General features: G+C 54.0%; 6 protein-coding genes across 6 annotated transcripts; 3 read left to right on the forward strand and 3 right to left on the reverse strand.

Moving 5' to 3' along the window:
* Window positions 1–111: 111 nt before the first annotated feature.
* NCS57_00276100 (uncharacterized protein) lies at window positions 112–1,569 on the forward strand (the record flags this gene model as incomplete). The annotated part of the gene is made up of 2 exons (XM_053052782.1): window positions 112–129; window positions 175–1,569. 2 exons carry the CDS (start codon window positions 112–114, stop codon window positions 1,567–1,569), a joined length of 1,413 nt encoding a protein of 470 aa, XP_052918028.1.
* Window positions 1,570–1,923: 354 nt separating this feature from the next.
* NCS57_00276200 (Laccase 4) lies at window positions 1,924–3,642 on the reverse strand (the record flags this gene model as incomplete). The annotated part of the gene is made up of 1 exon (XM_053052783.1): window positions 1,924–3,642. One exon carries the CDS (start codon window positions 3,640–3,642, stop codon window positions 1,924–1,926), a length of 1,719 nt encoding a protein of 572 aa, XP_052918029.1.
* Window positions 3,643–4,722: 1,080 nt separating this feature from the next.
* On the forward strand, window positions 4,723–6,219 carry NCS57_00276300 (ECM11 domain-containing protein; the record flags this gene model as incomplete). Its single annotated transcript, XM_053052784.1, has 1 exon — window positions 4,723–6,219. One exon carries the CDS (start codon window positions 4,723–4,725, stop codon window positions 6,217–6,219), a length of 1,497 nt encoding a protein of 498 aa, XP_052918030.1.
* A 248-nt stretch (window positions 6,220–6,467) lies between these two features.
* On the reverse strand, window positions 6,468–7,402 carry NCS57_00276400 (uncharacterized protein; the record flags this gene model as incomplete). The annotated part of the gene is made up of 2 exons (XM_053052785.1): window positions 6,468–7,063; window positions 7,111–7,402. 2 exons carry the CDS (start codon window positions 7,400–7,402, stop codon window positions 6,468–6,470), a joined length of 888 nt encoding a protein of 295 aa, XP_052918031.1.
* A 753-nt stretch (window positions 7,403–8,155) lies between these two features.
* NCS57_00276500 (uncharacterized protein) lies at window positions 8,156–11,087 on the forward strand (the record flags this gene model as incomplete). Its single annotated transcript, XM_053052786.1, has 6 exons — window positions 8,156–8,314; window positions 8,364–8,790; window positions 8,837–9,633; window positions 9,685–10,247; window positions 10,293–10,748; window positions 10,796–11,087. 6 exons carry the CDS (start codon window positions 8,156–8,158, stop codon window positions 11,085–11,087), a joined length of 2,694 nt encoding a protein of 897 aa, XP_052918032.1.
* A 166-nt stretch (window positions 11,088–11,253) lies between these two features.
* Window positions 11,254–13,161, reverse strand: NCS57_00276600 (uncharacterized protein; the record flags this gene model as incomplete). Its single annotated transcript, XM_053052787.1, has 1 exon — window positions 11,254–13,161. One exon carries the CDS (start codon window positions 13,159–13,161, stop codon window positions 11,254–11,256), a length of 1,908 nt encoding a protein of 635 aa, XP_052918033.1.
* Between the last annotated feature and the right edge of the window lie 897 nt (window positions 13,162–14,058).

A 14,058-nucleotide genomic window follows, 5' to 3' on the forward strand; every position in this document is an offset into this window, starting at 1 on the left:
CATCGTGACCTGTTCTTTCCCTCATCTGCTGTTGAGCTGTGTCCAAAGCCGATCTCCGGGCATCATCTGCGAGACTCAACCTTGATCGCCTGTTTCAGTTCGAGCACAAACATGTCGGGCGCTTCACCGGTGAGTAACCTTTCTCCGTCGCATCCCAGCGACTGACATTTCCAGACTGTCTTTCCCTGGGAGTGCAGGGACCGGGAGGACCAGGCCAAGGCGGCCTTTCAGCATCCTCTTCGACGTGCCAATCAGTCTCTTGCCGAGGAGAACATGCGACTCAAGCGCATCCTCCGAGAGAATGGCATTTCCTGGTCTCCCATCGCCTTGAGCCACATGCAGCAGCTCAACCCGCTGAAGCGCAAGACCCGATCCTCCATGACTGCTCAGGAGCTTGGCCGTCCTTATCTGCCCATGGAAGTCCTTCTGCGCATCCTCAAGTTCGCTATGCAGTCACCTCACCCTATCATTGACCCACTGTCCCCTCTCACACCCGAGAATCTGTCCGACAAGGAGAAGGCCCATGGCAACCATATCGCTATTCATTTCCTCGCTACCTGCAAGGCCCTTCACGTTGAGGGCACTCGTTATCTCTGGGAGTCGAACCAGTTCACGTTTACCACCCCTCAGGCCGTCCGCGCTTTTGCCGATCTGCCCTCCAAGTTCCGTCAAGGCATCACTCATGTCAACTTTCGCATCATTGCCAAGTACTACGATGATCAGCGTGGTCGCCGTCACAAGCTCGACCGTTGCTATCACTCGGATCTGAGAAAGGACCAGCTTTTGAAGGTTCAGCTGCGTCCCACCGAGTCTCCTCTCATCCGCGGCGGGTTCCGGTGCTACACCTGGAACCAGATTGTCGACTTTCTCGAGGGGCTTCGTGCTCCCTTCGATCCGAGTTACCGGAACAAGAAGCAGCCGCGACCTAGACTGCTGCCATCTCTCACGTCTCTGCGGGTCGACCTGGTCAACTTTTCCGACACCCTTCTCCCATTCTCCGGGTCAGAGCTGCACGACATTTGCTCTCATGAGCTCGGCTGCACCCTGAATGAGCTCCAGCTCACGGGAATGCCTTTTGATGATGCCGGGATGAAGGCTTCAGCTGAGATGAGTGGCATGCTCAAGGATGAAGGCCTCTATCTCGACGGACCAGCGGCATACATTGCCCATTCTCGCTACCTGCAGCCTCTTTCGGGAAAGAGATGGTGCGCCAGGGTCATCCGCGCTTGGAAGGCCAAGGAGAACCCCGATGACGATAGCGACGACGACTCTGACACTATCCACGGCCACTCTCACGGCCACGCAAGACTCGGAGCCCTTCCACCCGCTCCCAAGGAAGAGGGACACCCAACTTCCAACCGCGACGAGGAGAGCGTCATCTGGAAGCGAGTTCCCACCTCCCGCGATGTCGAGAGTCGAGAGTGGATTCAGTTTTCTCGATTTAGCGGATACGAGATCAGTGATCTCGATTGGGACAGTGATGAGGAAGGCATCTGCCCCTGCTGTGGAGAATCTCACCCAGGCTCGTCCTTCCTGGACTTTCTACTCGATGAAGACAATGCTGACTGAGAATCAGCCTGATGATTTCACCGGACACTTGGCGTTGAGAGATGAGATGATGGAATGTGTTGATGATTCATGTATTTTTTCCGTCAATATGCCTAGATACCCCTGCTAGCTATGAGATTGCTGCTGATTGATTTGAGGACACGGAACAAGGAGTCAGGCAAAACGGAACGGAAAATGGACTGGTGAAGGGACTAGGCAAGATATTTTAGACAGGCCGGCGAGCCACGACCAGCGACTATCGAAATCAAATGCTGCGATGTATGCCATTTACTGGTGTCTTTTAAACGCCGTTAAGTGATGATGTCTATATACGTCTACCATAAGCACGCATGGGTAATGCAAGTAATGATGGTATCAAATTCCAGAATCGTCTTGCTCCATCTCAGAGTTATGAGTAAACTCCTTCCATGCTTTACAGCCTTGGTTAATATCCTTGGCTTGTTGCTCCGATATAAGGGCTGGGATCTCGTCCTCGCGTACTACAAACTGTAACGAGAAGCCTTCCGCAGCGTGCCATCCGATATGACAATGCATCAACCAGACACCAGGGTTATCAGTCAGGAAGGCAAGCACGAGATGTCCCGAAGCGGGGAGAAGTGCGGTATCGCGACGTGGAGGGTTTTTGGTGTTGAGAGTGATATTGGGTCCGTAGGGTCCAGGGCCTTGGGCGAGAATCTGGAAGTCGTAGCCATGAAGATGGATGGGGTGGGAGATGTCAAGGTTGGTCTCGATAGCAAGGTATACCCAGGCGTTGGGTTTGGGGATGCGGATGACGGCGTTGGAGGGGGCGAAGGAGGTATTTGTGCGGAGCTTGAGGAGGGATGGATTATCCCATTCGGCGACCATTGTGGTGCTGTTGAGGGTCCATTTGATGATGCCGTCTTCATTCCATGTGCGGTTGGCGTTTTGCTCGAATTGGTGATCGGGAGGGCCAACGTTTCGCGGGACAACGGGGACGAGGCTTTCGTAGGGCTCGTCTATGCACTTGTCCTCGAACTTGGGGCCCTTGGTAGTGGGTGTAGAGTTGCTTGAGCCGTAGTAGACAATGCCCAGGACGTTGTCTGGGTCGGCGATTTTGCTGCAGTCTTGCTGGGGGGTGGCGCGGAGCCAGAAGGAAGAGGCTTCTGAGGCTTGGTCGGCAGTGACGAGGACATCCATACGTTCACCGATAGCTAGACTAACGTGATCGGTTTCGTATGGTTTGATGGAGACAAAGTCGACCGCAATAACCTTGAGAGTGTGGTGGTCGATGGAGAACTTGTACAGGGTGTCGATCCCGACGTTGATGAGACGAAGACGATATGTCTTGCCCTTTTTAAACCTCATGGAGAACCGCTGCCCAGTCTGGTTCCTTTGACCATCTCTCCCGTGCACGTTGGTGCCATTGATCAGGACGTTGTCCATCAAAGCTGGGCCTTTACGTGCAACTTCGGGGAGTAACTGGTGGACGGTCCGATGAGACCAGTCACTGATCATGATGGTCCCCACGTCCTCATCGTAGTTTGCACTGGCCGGGCCGCGGATGATCAAGCCGCCAAAGACGCCATCGTACGTCTGGAGGCCAAAGTGCGAGTGATACCACGATGTGCCGTACTGGGTGGCGCGCCACTTGTATGTGATGGACGAGCCGGGGGCAACAGGGCACTGGGTGATGGCCACGACTCCATCTTGGGGGTTGGTGTAGTTTTGGTGAGTGCCGTGGAAGTGAAAGGACGAGCCGTTGGTGGAGCCCTCTAGGTTGCTCTTTAAGTGAACAATCACTTCATCACCCCAGTCAGCGAACAGTGTCGGTCCTGGTATTGTCCCATTGATAGCCTGGGCTGGCCTCTCTACTCCATCAAGAGCAACGAGAACTTCGCTGATCTCGAGCCAGTACTCTCTCGTTACGCCAGTCTCCGGTGTGACTGTGTAGTAGTCGCTATGGATATCAAAGTCGCACCACTGGTCTCGAGTAGAGGGGGTGTTGCCGGAACAGGGTTCCCTTCGCTGGATCTGAGTGTGATGTGTTTCGGGCAAGGTGCTGATAGGGGTAGCAAGGACGAGAGACAGGAATGAATATAGAGTCTTGTACATAATGAAGTGTGTATTATGGTGTTGAGTGATCAACTTGCACAGAAACTTGTCTGGCAGCAGATTTCTGCCTTTTGAACCATCCTGATAGCGGAACGTCCGCTCACCAGAAAGCAGGTCGTTCGACAATCATACGTGATGCCGGTCTCCGCGAGATGTTGAAAGCCACATTCGAGAATTGATCTAGAATCATTCTAGAAGCCGCGGGAGAAGTTCTGTTGGGACGCCATGGCAACTTGCGACGGTTCCTCGGGCGGGCCGATATGGGTCAACGATGACGCAGATGGTTGAAAGTCGGGAAGGTATTGCGAGTTGGGCTCGGAAATCCCATACCCATGAGTAAGACAGAAACAGGCTGCCTACCACTTAGAATACGCCGAAACCGAAGCGGTAGGATTCAGGCGTCAACGGAGTGAGTTCTCCAACGGATGAAGCCATCTCGGCGTTGATGGCATCGGCCGGACCGTCCGAACGAGAACTCGAGTCCTGTGTTCCAATGCACTGTGCTGACCTCGCTTGAGATCCTATGAGGATAAATACTGAGCACTTGCCCTCTTCCAATTCCGAAATCGCCTTGATTCGAAGTTTGTGTTGTCAAGAAGCCTTGGTTGACGCTTGGTAGCTCTCAGTCACCAGGATGTTGAAGATGCATCAACAACAGCGACAGCAGCGATAGAAAAGAAAATGGCCTTGCTAGTTTATTGAAATACATATCCACAAGGGTACCTAGTCTCAAGGTTGACGAGCAAAAGAAGTGTTGGGGTTGTGTAACAGTGTAAGTGAAGCTGGGTTCGTGGATGGAGTAGCATCTCCCCGCCAACGTCACCTGACGTCGCGACTTGGGCGCATTGCTCCTTCCCAGCGCGCGCTCAGAATCGTGCCTCCCGTCTACAGCACCAGCCATCAACGAAAGGGACATCACTCCTTCAACCTCTACCTCGAGTCTTTTCGAACCGTCGCCTCGACTAGGCCTTCATTTTATGGTCTTTCGCTCTTTTCGTCTAGATCGTCGAGTGCGCGCCCATCTTTTTCGCGTCGACCTTCAGGAGTTGCTCTTCATGTCCCACCAACATTAGACCTTCTATGCAACCATCCACGCGACCGAATTTCTCCCTCGCATCAAGGCCTCAGGGCCACAAGGCAACAGGAAGCGTGCCGCCATCCCTTCAACCCTTGCCGAATACTTCTGCTGCGATACCCACACGCACGATGGCACCGAGTCTCAAAGACAAAGGCGGCCGGCTCCTAGCCTTTGCCAACGCTGGCCCAAAACCGATTCGATCTCAGTCTCAGCCAGAAAACGCGCCCCAAAATATCGAGCAACCGCAGAGTATTGCTCTGGTTCCGGAACGACGGGCCTTTGGCGATCCTCGAGAAGTGCCTGGGCTTGCTGGAAGGCACACTGCACCTCCACGCGAAAACCATCCTCTCAGCATACCACCCCCCCGTTCGCCTCCACTCTCAGTAGCTTCTTCTAATGGCCGAATGCGAGGAAGTTGGAGCGATCGCCGCCCAGACCTCTTTTCTGGGTCTCAGCTGGGAGACAACTTTATGGAGTCGGGCATCACAACACCACAGAATGAGCCAGCCGAACCCGTTAAGCTCGGGCCAGAGTTGACTCGGGACCTTAAGAAGATCAACCCGCCACGTCCACTCCCTGACAATCGACTTCAACGGCTGACGCAGATTACTGGGGGGTTCAATTTTGGGGGCGGGGCCAATATGGAGATGAAACTCCCACAACGACATACTATCAACCCCATCAGTGATGGTTTCCAGGATACAGTCATTGCTGCTCGTGGGAAACCAAATGGTCGCCAAGAGGAGAGAGTTCGTCCAGAGTCTCCTGCCAGACCTGATGCTCGGCTGCCCATGCGTGAAATAAGGATTCGAAAGTCTCATACTGGCAGATCAGAGGCATACGATATTGGTGACCGTGTTAGAAGCCCATCACCTACGGTTCGTGGAGTACAATGGCCAACACATCATCAACAAGAGGATCCACGCCGAGCAGTTGATAACGATGTTGAGTATCTTTCTCAGGAAGACGAACACGCGACGCCCAGGCCTAAGAAGCCCAAGCCAGCTCCAAGGGTTCTTTTGGAGAGCTCAATGCCAGCTGTTGCTACTTCTACGAGTCGGGATAAGAAACGGCGACGGCCAAGTCCCGAATATGACGATGTAGCCCTCAGATCCATGTCATTCGCCGCATTACAACAGCAGCCCTTTGATTTCGATCCATCCAAGGAGGAACAGAAGGGCATTGGAGTCAATGCCGACAACCTAGCAGCCAAGCTGGACCAATTTCGCCATCTCGGCGATAGGGAACAGCGTGACCTGTTTTCCAACATGTCCATCGAAGATTGGGAATCGTCGGGAGATTGGTTTGTCAGCGAGTTTACCGGCTTCATGCAGCGTCTGACAGAGGCGAGAAGACACAAACGCAGAATCATTCGCGAATTTGAAAAGGAAGCCGCCGATCGCGAGGAAGCTGTGCGTCTGAGAACGGAAGCCATTGACCGAAAGCTGTGTAAGATGAAGCAGGACGGTCAGCGAGTGGTGGAGGATAGGGGTGCGTAGGCTGGCGTTCAAGGTTGATGGATGAGTTTTTACGACTGATATGACTGCATGCTGGGAGTTGTGGTTGATTTGGCATCGAGCGTGGGATTTGAGCGGCGTTAAGGACACCTAGAGCGGATGAGCTCACTTACAGATACGGTCTGTTCAGCTACGACGGTCACATGCTGCTGCGGATTGTTGCTGGAAAAGTTCAGTGCCATGGATGGATGGGTTAATTAGTGTCTGGTCGGTTGGCATCAATTAGCCCCTTAGATTCGGCGAACATGTTTTACTTTTCTGTCGCGGCCCACCACCATTCTCAACTGACGGCCTGGTCGATTGGGAAAGACGCCTTTTCTCATGCTATCAGTGTAGAGCTCGTAGGCAGGGTAGTAGCCATCGACAAACTTGACAACCTCTTGCGAGGTCATGCCCGCTTCGGGGTCGTCTCGCTCCTCTCGCAGGTGGTCCTCCTGCTCAAGCCGCCAACCGTAGACGTAGCCGAGGTCCTCTGCGTCGATCTGGATGAAGGCGTCGAATAGATCCGTGAGGGTATTGTACTCGGCCAGCTTTTCGTTGACAAAGAGCAGGTCCTCTAGCTTGTGCTGCTTGAGAGTGCGGTTGGTGGTGTTTAGTCTTGCCTCGACGCCCTCACGAGTGAGAGGACGGAAGCCGACACACCAGCCCTCAAGGATGATTGCCTGGACCTTGGGTTGGCCTGGCTGATTGACGGGGGTCCATTCTGACTCTGGAAGGCGGTCACCTTTGCCACCAGAGATGGCCTTGTCGTACTTGGGCAACTTGGCAGGTTCTCCCTTGAGGAGAGCATCAAAGAAGGCTTTTGCAAGAGGCAAGTCATGGGTTCCTGGGATTGTCAGTGTTGTTCACATAACTGCGTGTAAGGGTACATACCGGGTTCCCCCCGATGTTGCACGAGGGCATTGTCTGGGTGAGACTCGGCTAGGGCAACCTGGTCTGCGCGGGTGAGGTAAAACTCGTCTATGCTGCAAACAAGAGTCGGGACATTTTCTTCCTCAAGGGCTAGGCACAAGGCCTTGACGAGAGTCGACTTGCCAGCGCCCTGGATGCCATTGAGGCCTATGACGAAGGGACGGTCAGGCGCCTCCTCGCGGTGTAGCTTGAGCTGGGAGAGGATGAAGGGTAGGCAGATGGGAGTCTTGTCGTCGACAAAGTGGGGAGGCATGCTGGGCGAGGCTGAAGGGAACGTTTACCGCGGGATGGGTTTTGGAGGCTTGACCAGAGGCTTTCTTCGGGCGTTTCAGCCGAAGCTCACGAGGCGATGCCGGGCGGCGCATTCAGGCTGTGGCCCGATGTGATTTTGCGGGGGGTAAATTGTGGGGTACGTCCGTAGCCGGCCGGGAAGAGAATCGGCAGAGGATATGGAAGAATAACGCGTTTATGCTTATGCATTGGATGGCATTTCGGATATAGAATTAGTATTAGTCTTGATTACATACAGTAGAGTCCGGCAGTTACAGTATTGAACGTATTGATTCATCATTTCACCATTGACGAGCAAAGGTTGCATTGCAGCCGCCTCTTCCATCACCGTCAACATTCCTCGAATGACTCGTGATCTACCCTAAACGTATCGCAAATATGAAATCTATTCCTCTCTCTTCATCCGCATGTGACGTGAGATTTGCACATGACCTCATCTCATCAACTTTCCCTCTGTTGCATGTGAAGCTCCCCCGAGTCCAAACGCGGCCTAGCGCATCCCCGCAAGTGACCCCCTCGGTACCCCATAGAAGCCGAGGCTTCCCCTTCACGAGCGCCCCAGCTGGTCGCTTGGAGAGTTGCCGGGCTCAGCTTGTTAAGTTAAGAGCTGCGCGCCCCGACCTTGGAGATTTTGTTTTTTTGTCTTTTAACCCTCCCTACCTTGTCTTGAGCGTGTCCTTTTCTCTCTATACCCCCAACACACACACATCACATCATGGCGGATCAACTGAGATACGACGGCCAGGTTGTCGTCGTTACAGGCGCTGGCGGTGGTCTTGGTAAGGCTTATGCCACCTTTTTCGGATCCCGCGGTGCCAGCGTTGTCGTCAACGACCTCGGCGTTTCCTCCAAGGGCGAGGGAACCTCTTCAAAGGTGAGGAGAATCTTGACGCAAGCGCATTGCCATTGCTAACGATAGATAGGCTGCCGATGTCGTCGTCAACGAGATCAAGGCCGCCGGCGGAAAGGCCGTCGCCAACTACGACTCGGTCGAGAACGGCGAGCGCATCATCGAGACTGCCATCAATGCTTTCGGCCGAATCGATATCCTCATCAACAATGCCGGTATCCTACGAGATATCAGCTTCAAGAACATTAAGGATGAGGACTGGGACCTTATCATGAAGGTCCACGTCAAGGGTTCCTACAAGTGCGCCCGCGCCGCCTGGCCTCATTTCCGCAAGCAAAAGTATGGCCGTGTCATCAACACAGCCTCTGCTGCTGGTCTATTTGGCAACTTTGGTCAGACAAACTACTCTGCTGCCAAGCTTGCTATGGTTGGCTTCACCGAGACTTTGGCCAAGGAGGGTGCCAAGTACAACATTCTATGCAACGTCATTGCGCCCGTTGGTAAGTAGCGTCGCGTCGCATCCAAGATATGCGCTGACCCAAGTAGCTGCCAGCCGAATGACCGAGACCATCATGCCTCCTGATGTTCTCGCCAGCCTGAAGCCCGAGTGGGTGGTGCCTCTGGTTGCCGTCCTGGTTCACAAGAACAACACCCAGGAGACTGGTGGTATCTTTGAGATTGGCGGTGGACACGCTGCCAAGCTCCGATGGGAGCGATCCAGTGGACTGCTCCTCAAGGCTGATGAGTCTTATACACCTGGAGCCATCATCAAGAACTGGAACAAGGTTGTTGACTACTCCAACCCCCAGTATCCTACCGGTCCCAACGATTTCCTCACACTGCTTGAGGATTCCATGAAGATGGGTCCTGCTGAGCAGGGTGAGACCCTCGACTTTACCGGCCGAGTTGCCCTCGTGACCGGTGGTGGTGCTGGTATCGGACGAGCTTACGCTCTGGCCTTTGCCAAGTATGGTGCCTCTGTCGTGGTCAACGATCTCGTCAACCCTGACACTGTGGTTGAGGAGATTAAGAAGCTCGGCGGTAAGGCTGTCGGTGTCAAGGCTTCGGCTGAGGACGGTGAGGCTGTCGTCAAGGGCGCCATTGATGCCTTTGGCCGCGTTGATATTGTTGTCAACAACGCTGGTATCCTCCGAGACAAGGCCTTTTCCAACATGAACGACGATCTCTGGGATCCTGTGATGAATGTTCACCTTCGTGGCACCTACAAGGTCACCAAGGCTGCTTGGCCTTACTTCCTTAAGCAGAAGTATGGTCGTGTGCTGAACACTACTTCGACCAGTGGTATCTATGGCAACTTTGGCCAGGCCAACTATGCTGCGGCGGTAAGTTTTGAGTCTTGTCCCAACTCGTCTGAACTTGTCTAATGATGATAGAAATGCGGTATTCTCGGTTTCTCGCGAGCCCTCGCTCTTGAGGGTTTCAAGTATGGCATCTATGTCAACACTATTGCTCCCAACGCCGGTACCGCCATGACTGCTACCATTATGCCCGAGGAGATGGTCCAGGCCTTTAAACCCGACTACATTGCTCCTCTCGTTCTTGCCCTGTGCAGCGACAAGTGCCCCGAACCTACTGGTGGTCTCTACGAGGTTGGCAGCGGTTGGTGCGGTCAGACTCGATGGCAGCGAACTGGTGGCTACGGCTTCCCCGTTGACGTTCCTCTTGTGCCTGAGGAGGTTGCCAAGCACTGGAAGGAGATTGTCACCTTTGACGGCCGGGCAGACCACCCCTCCAAGAGCTCGGACTCGATTGGCAAGATCATGGCCAACCTGGAGAACCGAAGCAAGGGTAAGGAGGGTGAGAGCGAGCACCTCAAGATTATCAACGAGACCCTCAAGAAGGAGGGTAACCCCACCGAGTACAAGTATGAGGAGCGAGATGTCATTCTCTACAACCTCGGTGTTGGTGCTAAGCGCACCGACTTGAAATATGTCTTGTAAGTTGAATGATTTGGGTTGTAGAGCTTGGCTAACCATAACAGTGAGGGCGACGAGAACTTCCAAGTCATTCCCACCTTTGGTGTCATTCCTCCTTTCAACGCCGAGATGCCTTTTGACTTTGACACCATTGTTCCCAACTTTTCGCCCATGATGCTTCTCCACGGAGAGCAGTATCTTGAGGTTCGCAAGTACCCTATCCCCACAAATGCCCGCCTTGTCACCCGAGGTCGCCTCCTCGAGGTTATCGACAAGGGCAGTGCCGCCATTGCCAGGACTTCGACTACTACTGTTGATGCTGCTACTGGCGAGGAGATCTTTTACAACGAGAGCAACATTTTCCTCCGTGGATGCGGTGGCTTTGGCGGCCCTAAGCGTGGCAAGGACCGTGGTGCTTCTACTGCTGCCAACAAGCCTCCTGCTCGGGCACCTGATGTTGTTGTCGAGGAGGCTACCAGCGATGACCAAGCAGCCATTTACCGCCTCAGCGGCGACTACAAGTGAGTTTTATCCTTATGCTATCATGACCACGACTGACCAATTTTAGCCCTCTTCACATCGACCCTGCCTTTGCCAAGGTTGGTGGTTTCAAGGCTCCCATCCTCCACGGCCTTTGCTTCTTTGGCATTGCCGGAAAGGCTGTCTACGAGCGCTTTGGTGAATTCAAGAACATCAAGGTCCGCTTCGCCGGTAGTGTCATTCCCGGCCAGACTCTGGTGACTGAGATGTGGCGCGACGGTAACAAGATTACCTTCCAGACCAAGGTCAAGGAGACGGGCAAGCTCGCCATCGCAGGTGCTGCGGCAGAGCTGGTGGAGGCGCCAAAGAGCAAGATCTAATGGAGGAGAGCTGTACTATAACGTCTGTATTGTAGTCATTTATGATGTCCTGTTTCCCAATCCGTTCCCAATAAAATACAGTAGACGCCTGCCATTCTTCCATATATGTATGCAAATTCCCTAACGGTCACCGCGAGGCTCCTTCTTTTACGCCGTATAACACTACCTAAACAAAGATTGTTTCCACAATGAGATCGAATACTTCTGGGAGAGTTGGGATTCTTCCGCTGAATAAAACACGCTCGACGCTGCCGTCTGGGTTTTGTGCCGCGACGCCTGTTTCGAGGAATGCACGCTCTGTTCCTGACAGATCACGGTTTTCCATGTCTTTCCACTTTCGCTCTGCTTCTTCGCGGGCGGCTTGCAGTACCTGTTCTGTGTCTTCTGACTCCCACAGGTTGCAGCGGTCGCATTCCCTGCATGGTGTGGGATCACCGTCTGGTCGGAAGTGGTCACAAAAGTGACGATATCCTTCTTCGCTGAGATCAGCGCGACACACGTAGCACATTTTGTAGCCACAAGGACAAGTAAGCTTGTTGCAGCCAGCGTTCTTTACGAATGACGTGTTGCACCGAGGGCAGACTCGCTTGATGGCCATGCTCATTGCCTGCTCGACCTGCGTGCGAAGAGCCACCAAAGATGACTCGTTGCACACGTGGATATCACGCCACGCTTTTTGACACGAGAGGCATGAGGTGCGTCCGCAGTCGGGGCTTTGACAGGTGAATTTGAGGCCTCGGCGACGTCGGCGGTGACGGTTGACCGACTTTGTCCATTCGACCGAGACGTAGTCACCGAAGGACTGTGTGCTGAGGACGAGGCAGATGATGGATGAAAGGACCACGACCGGGAAGAGAAATGGGATGGTGCCGATGCAAAGGGCGAGGAAGAAGAGATTGTAGATGCTGCCTGATTTTATGCGAAGGGCGGAATCGGCGGCTGGAGTGTAGATGTCGTCTATCTCGGCGTAATCGCAGAAAGGGCAACGAACAAGAGGGAGGTTTGAAGCCAAGAGACTGTGCTCTGCAAGTCGACGGTCAAGTCTATGCAGAATATCGGCACCCATCTTTTCCTCTTCCATGGCTCGGCGGATATGATCTGGTGGGATGTGTCCTGGACATCCGTCGCCTTCTGAGGATAGACACTTGAGAGTTCCAGTTTCTGGGTTTATGCTGCTGTTCCAGCCTTGGCCGAAGACTGCCTCTTTGATAGAATGCTGCACGCATCGGAAGCACACCATGTGGCCCTCCCGGTTGCAATGCGTAAACTCTTCAAACGCCGCCGAGATGTAGCAGCACACACACTCGTGCGTCGCTTCCGCCTCTTCAGCCTCTTCGTTGTTGAGTATCATGGCCAGCCCTCTGTCTCTACCCTCTCTGTCCCTCTTGTCCTTTTCCTTGAGCGGCGCAACCAACGTGTCGTATAACTCTCGGTCCAGCTCGGCGCTGCCTGTCGCTCGAATCGTGGGGATTATGGAACCTTGATCGGTCGACCTCCATGATACCAACGGGTGGTTCTCGGACTCGCCCGTCGCGATGGGCTTTCGGCGGAAGAAGAGGGACGATATCGTGAACCGCCATGACTTGGACGACAGAGTCACAAGCGTCTGCCGGGCTTCGAGATATGAATAGTTGGACTCTGCAAGAACAGCATTTATCGTCGACCGCGACAAACCCTTGAACTCGTGCCATGCCAGCTTCTGCACCGCCGTTTTGTACTCCTTGCTCTTGAACACCTCTGCCTTGGGCACCTGCCCCGGCCGAGGCTCATCGGCAACCCTCCACCGCCCCTTGACCCAAGCGACCCTATTCTTGAGCAACGCGTCTGCCACGAGCGCGAGCCGCGACTCGCCGTCGAAATTCCGCAGCAGCTCCCGAAACACCTCGACCTGCACGTCGGGAAACGCCGCGGCCAGCGCCTCGAGGCTGGCGTTGAGCTCGCGGAGGTCGGGCCGCTCGGGCGGGGCGGTCGCGAGCTGGGCCTCATCGTAGATGTACTCGGGGTCCGGCTCGCCCGCCCGGGACCGCGTCGAGGGCGTCCTATCGCTGGAGGAGAGTAGCCCGGGGAAGACCATCGTGGATGCTCATACTGTACACAAGTGCGGTGAGTGTGAGAAAGTTGTTTGGGGGAAGATTAGGTAAGGGTGAGGCGTCTGCCTTGAGCCTCGCAGGGCTGAGGCGCAGGTGACTCTGAAGCGGAAGGTATGAATTTCCTAATCGGGATGTCGGAGCAATATCACCATTCTTGTAAGTCGCACTCTGCTTGAATAGCAAATTTGATTGATATTGAATTATTTAATGCATGTGGCTTGGCGAGTGATATCACAATACTTGAAAACAGGTGGTGCGAGGCTGGGGAGCAGTCTGCCTTCGGGCGGTGGGTGGTGGGCGTCCAGATGGCAAAAACGCCGGCATCCAACCGTGACGCCCAAACTTCGCCGAGAGAACTGGGAGGAAGCATTTCACACTGGACTGATGCCTAGAATCCATGGAGACAAAAAAAAGAATCGCGATGGGAGGGGTGGGCAACGTGAGGTGTGGTGTCCAAGCTTCAACACCAAGACACCATCACGGCCACCACAACACCACCAACAAGAACAAAAATACCAGGGCCTGACCGGGGTTTGAACCCGGGACCTCGCACATTTTCTCTAAGAGAACTGGGTAATTGCCCGAAGCACGAATCATACCACTAGACCATCAGGCCGCTCCTTGTTGAGCTGATTCGCGAATCTTGTGTTCATATGGGGTTGTAGAACCAACTTGGTTAAGATCAGCAGAGTTTTTGACCAAGCCCCACCCGTATGCTCACATGACCCACCTGTCACGTGCTGTACTTTGTCATCAAGTCAAGTATGTCCCCAATCGGTTGCGTTCCAGTTGTCGAAGTGTGTGTTGATGGGAACTTGACATTTTGGACAAGCAACCTCACATGACCCATGATATTCCCGATCTCACTGGGCAGGACAACT

Source organism: Fusarium keratoplasticum, chromosome 2 (genome assembly GCF_025433545.1).
Source record: "Fusarium keratoplasticum isolate Fu6.1 chromosome 2, whole genome shotgun sequence".
NCBI classification, from domain to species: Eukaryota; Fungi; Ascomycota; class Sordariomycetes; order Hypocreales; family Nectriaceae; genus Fusarium; species Fusarium keratoplasticum.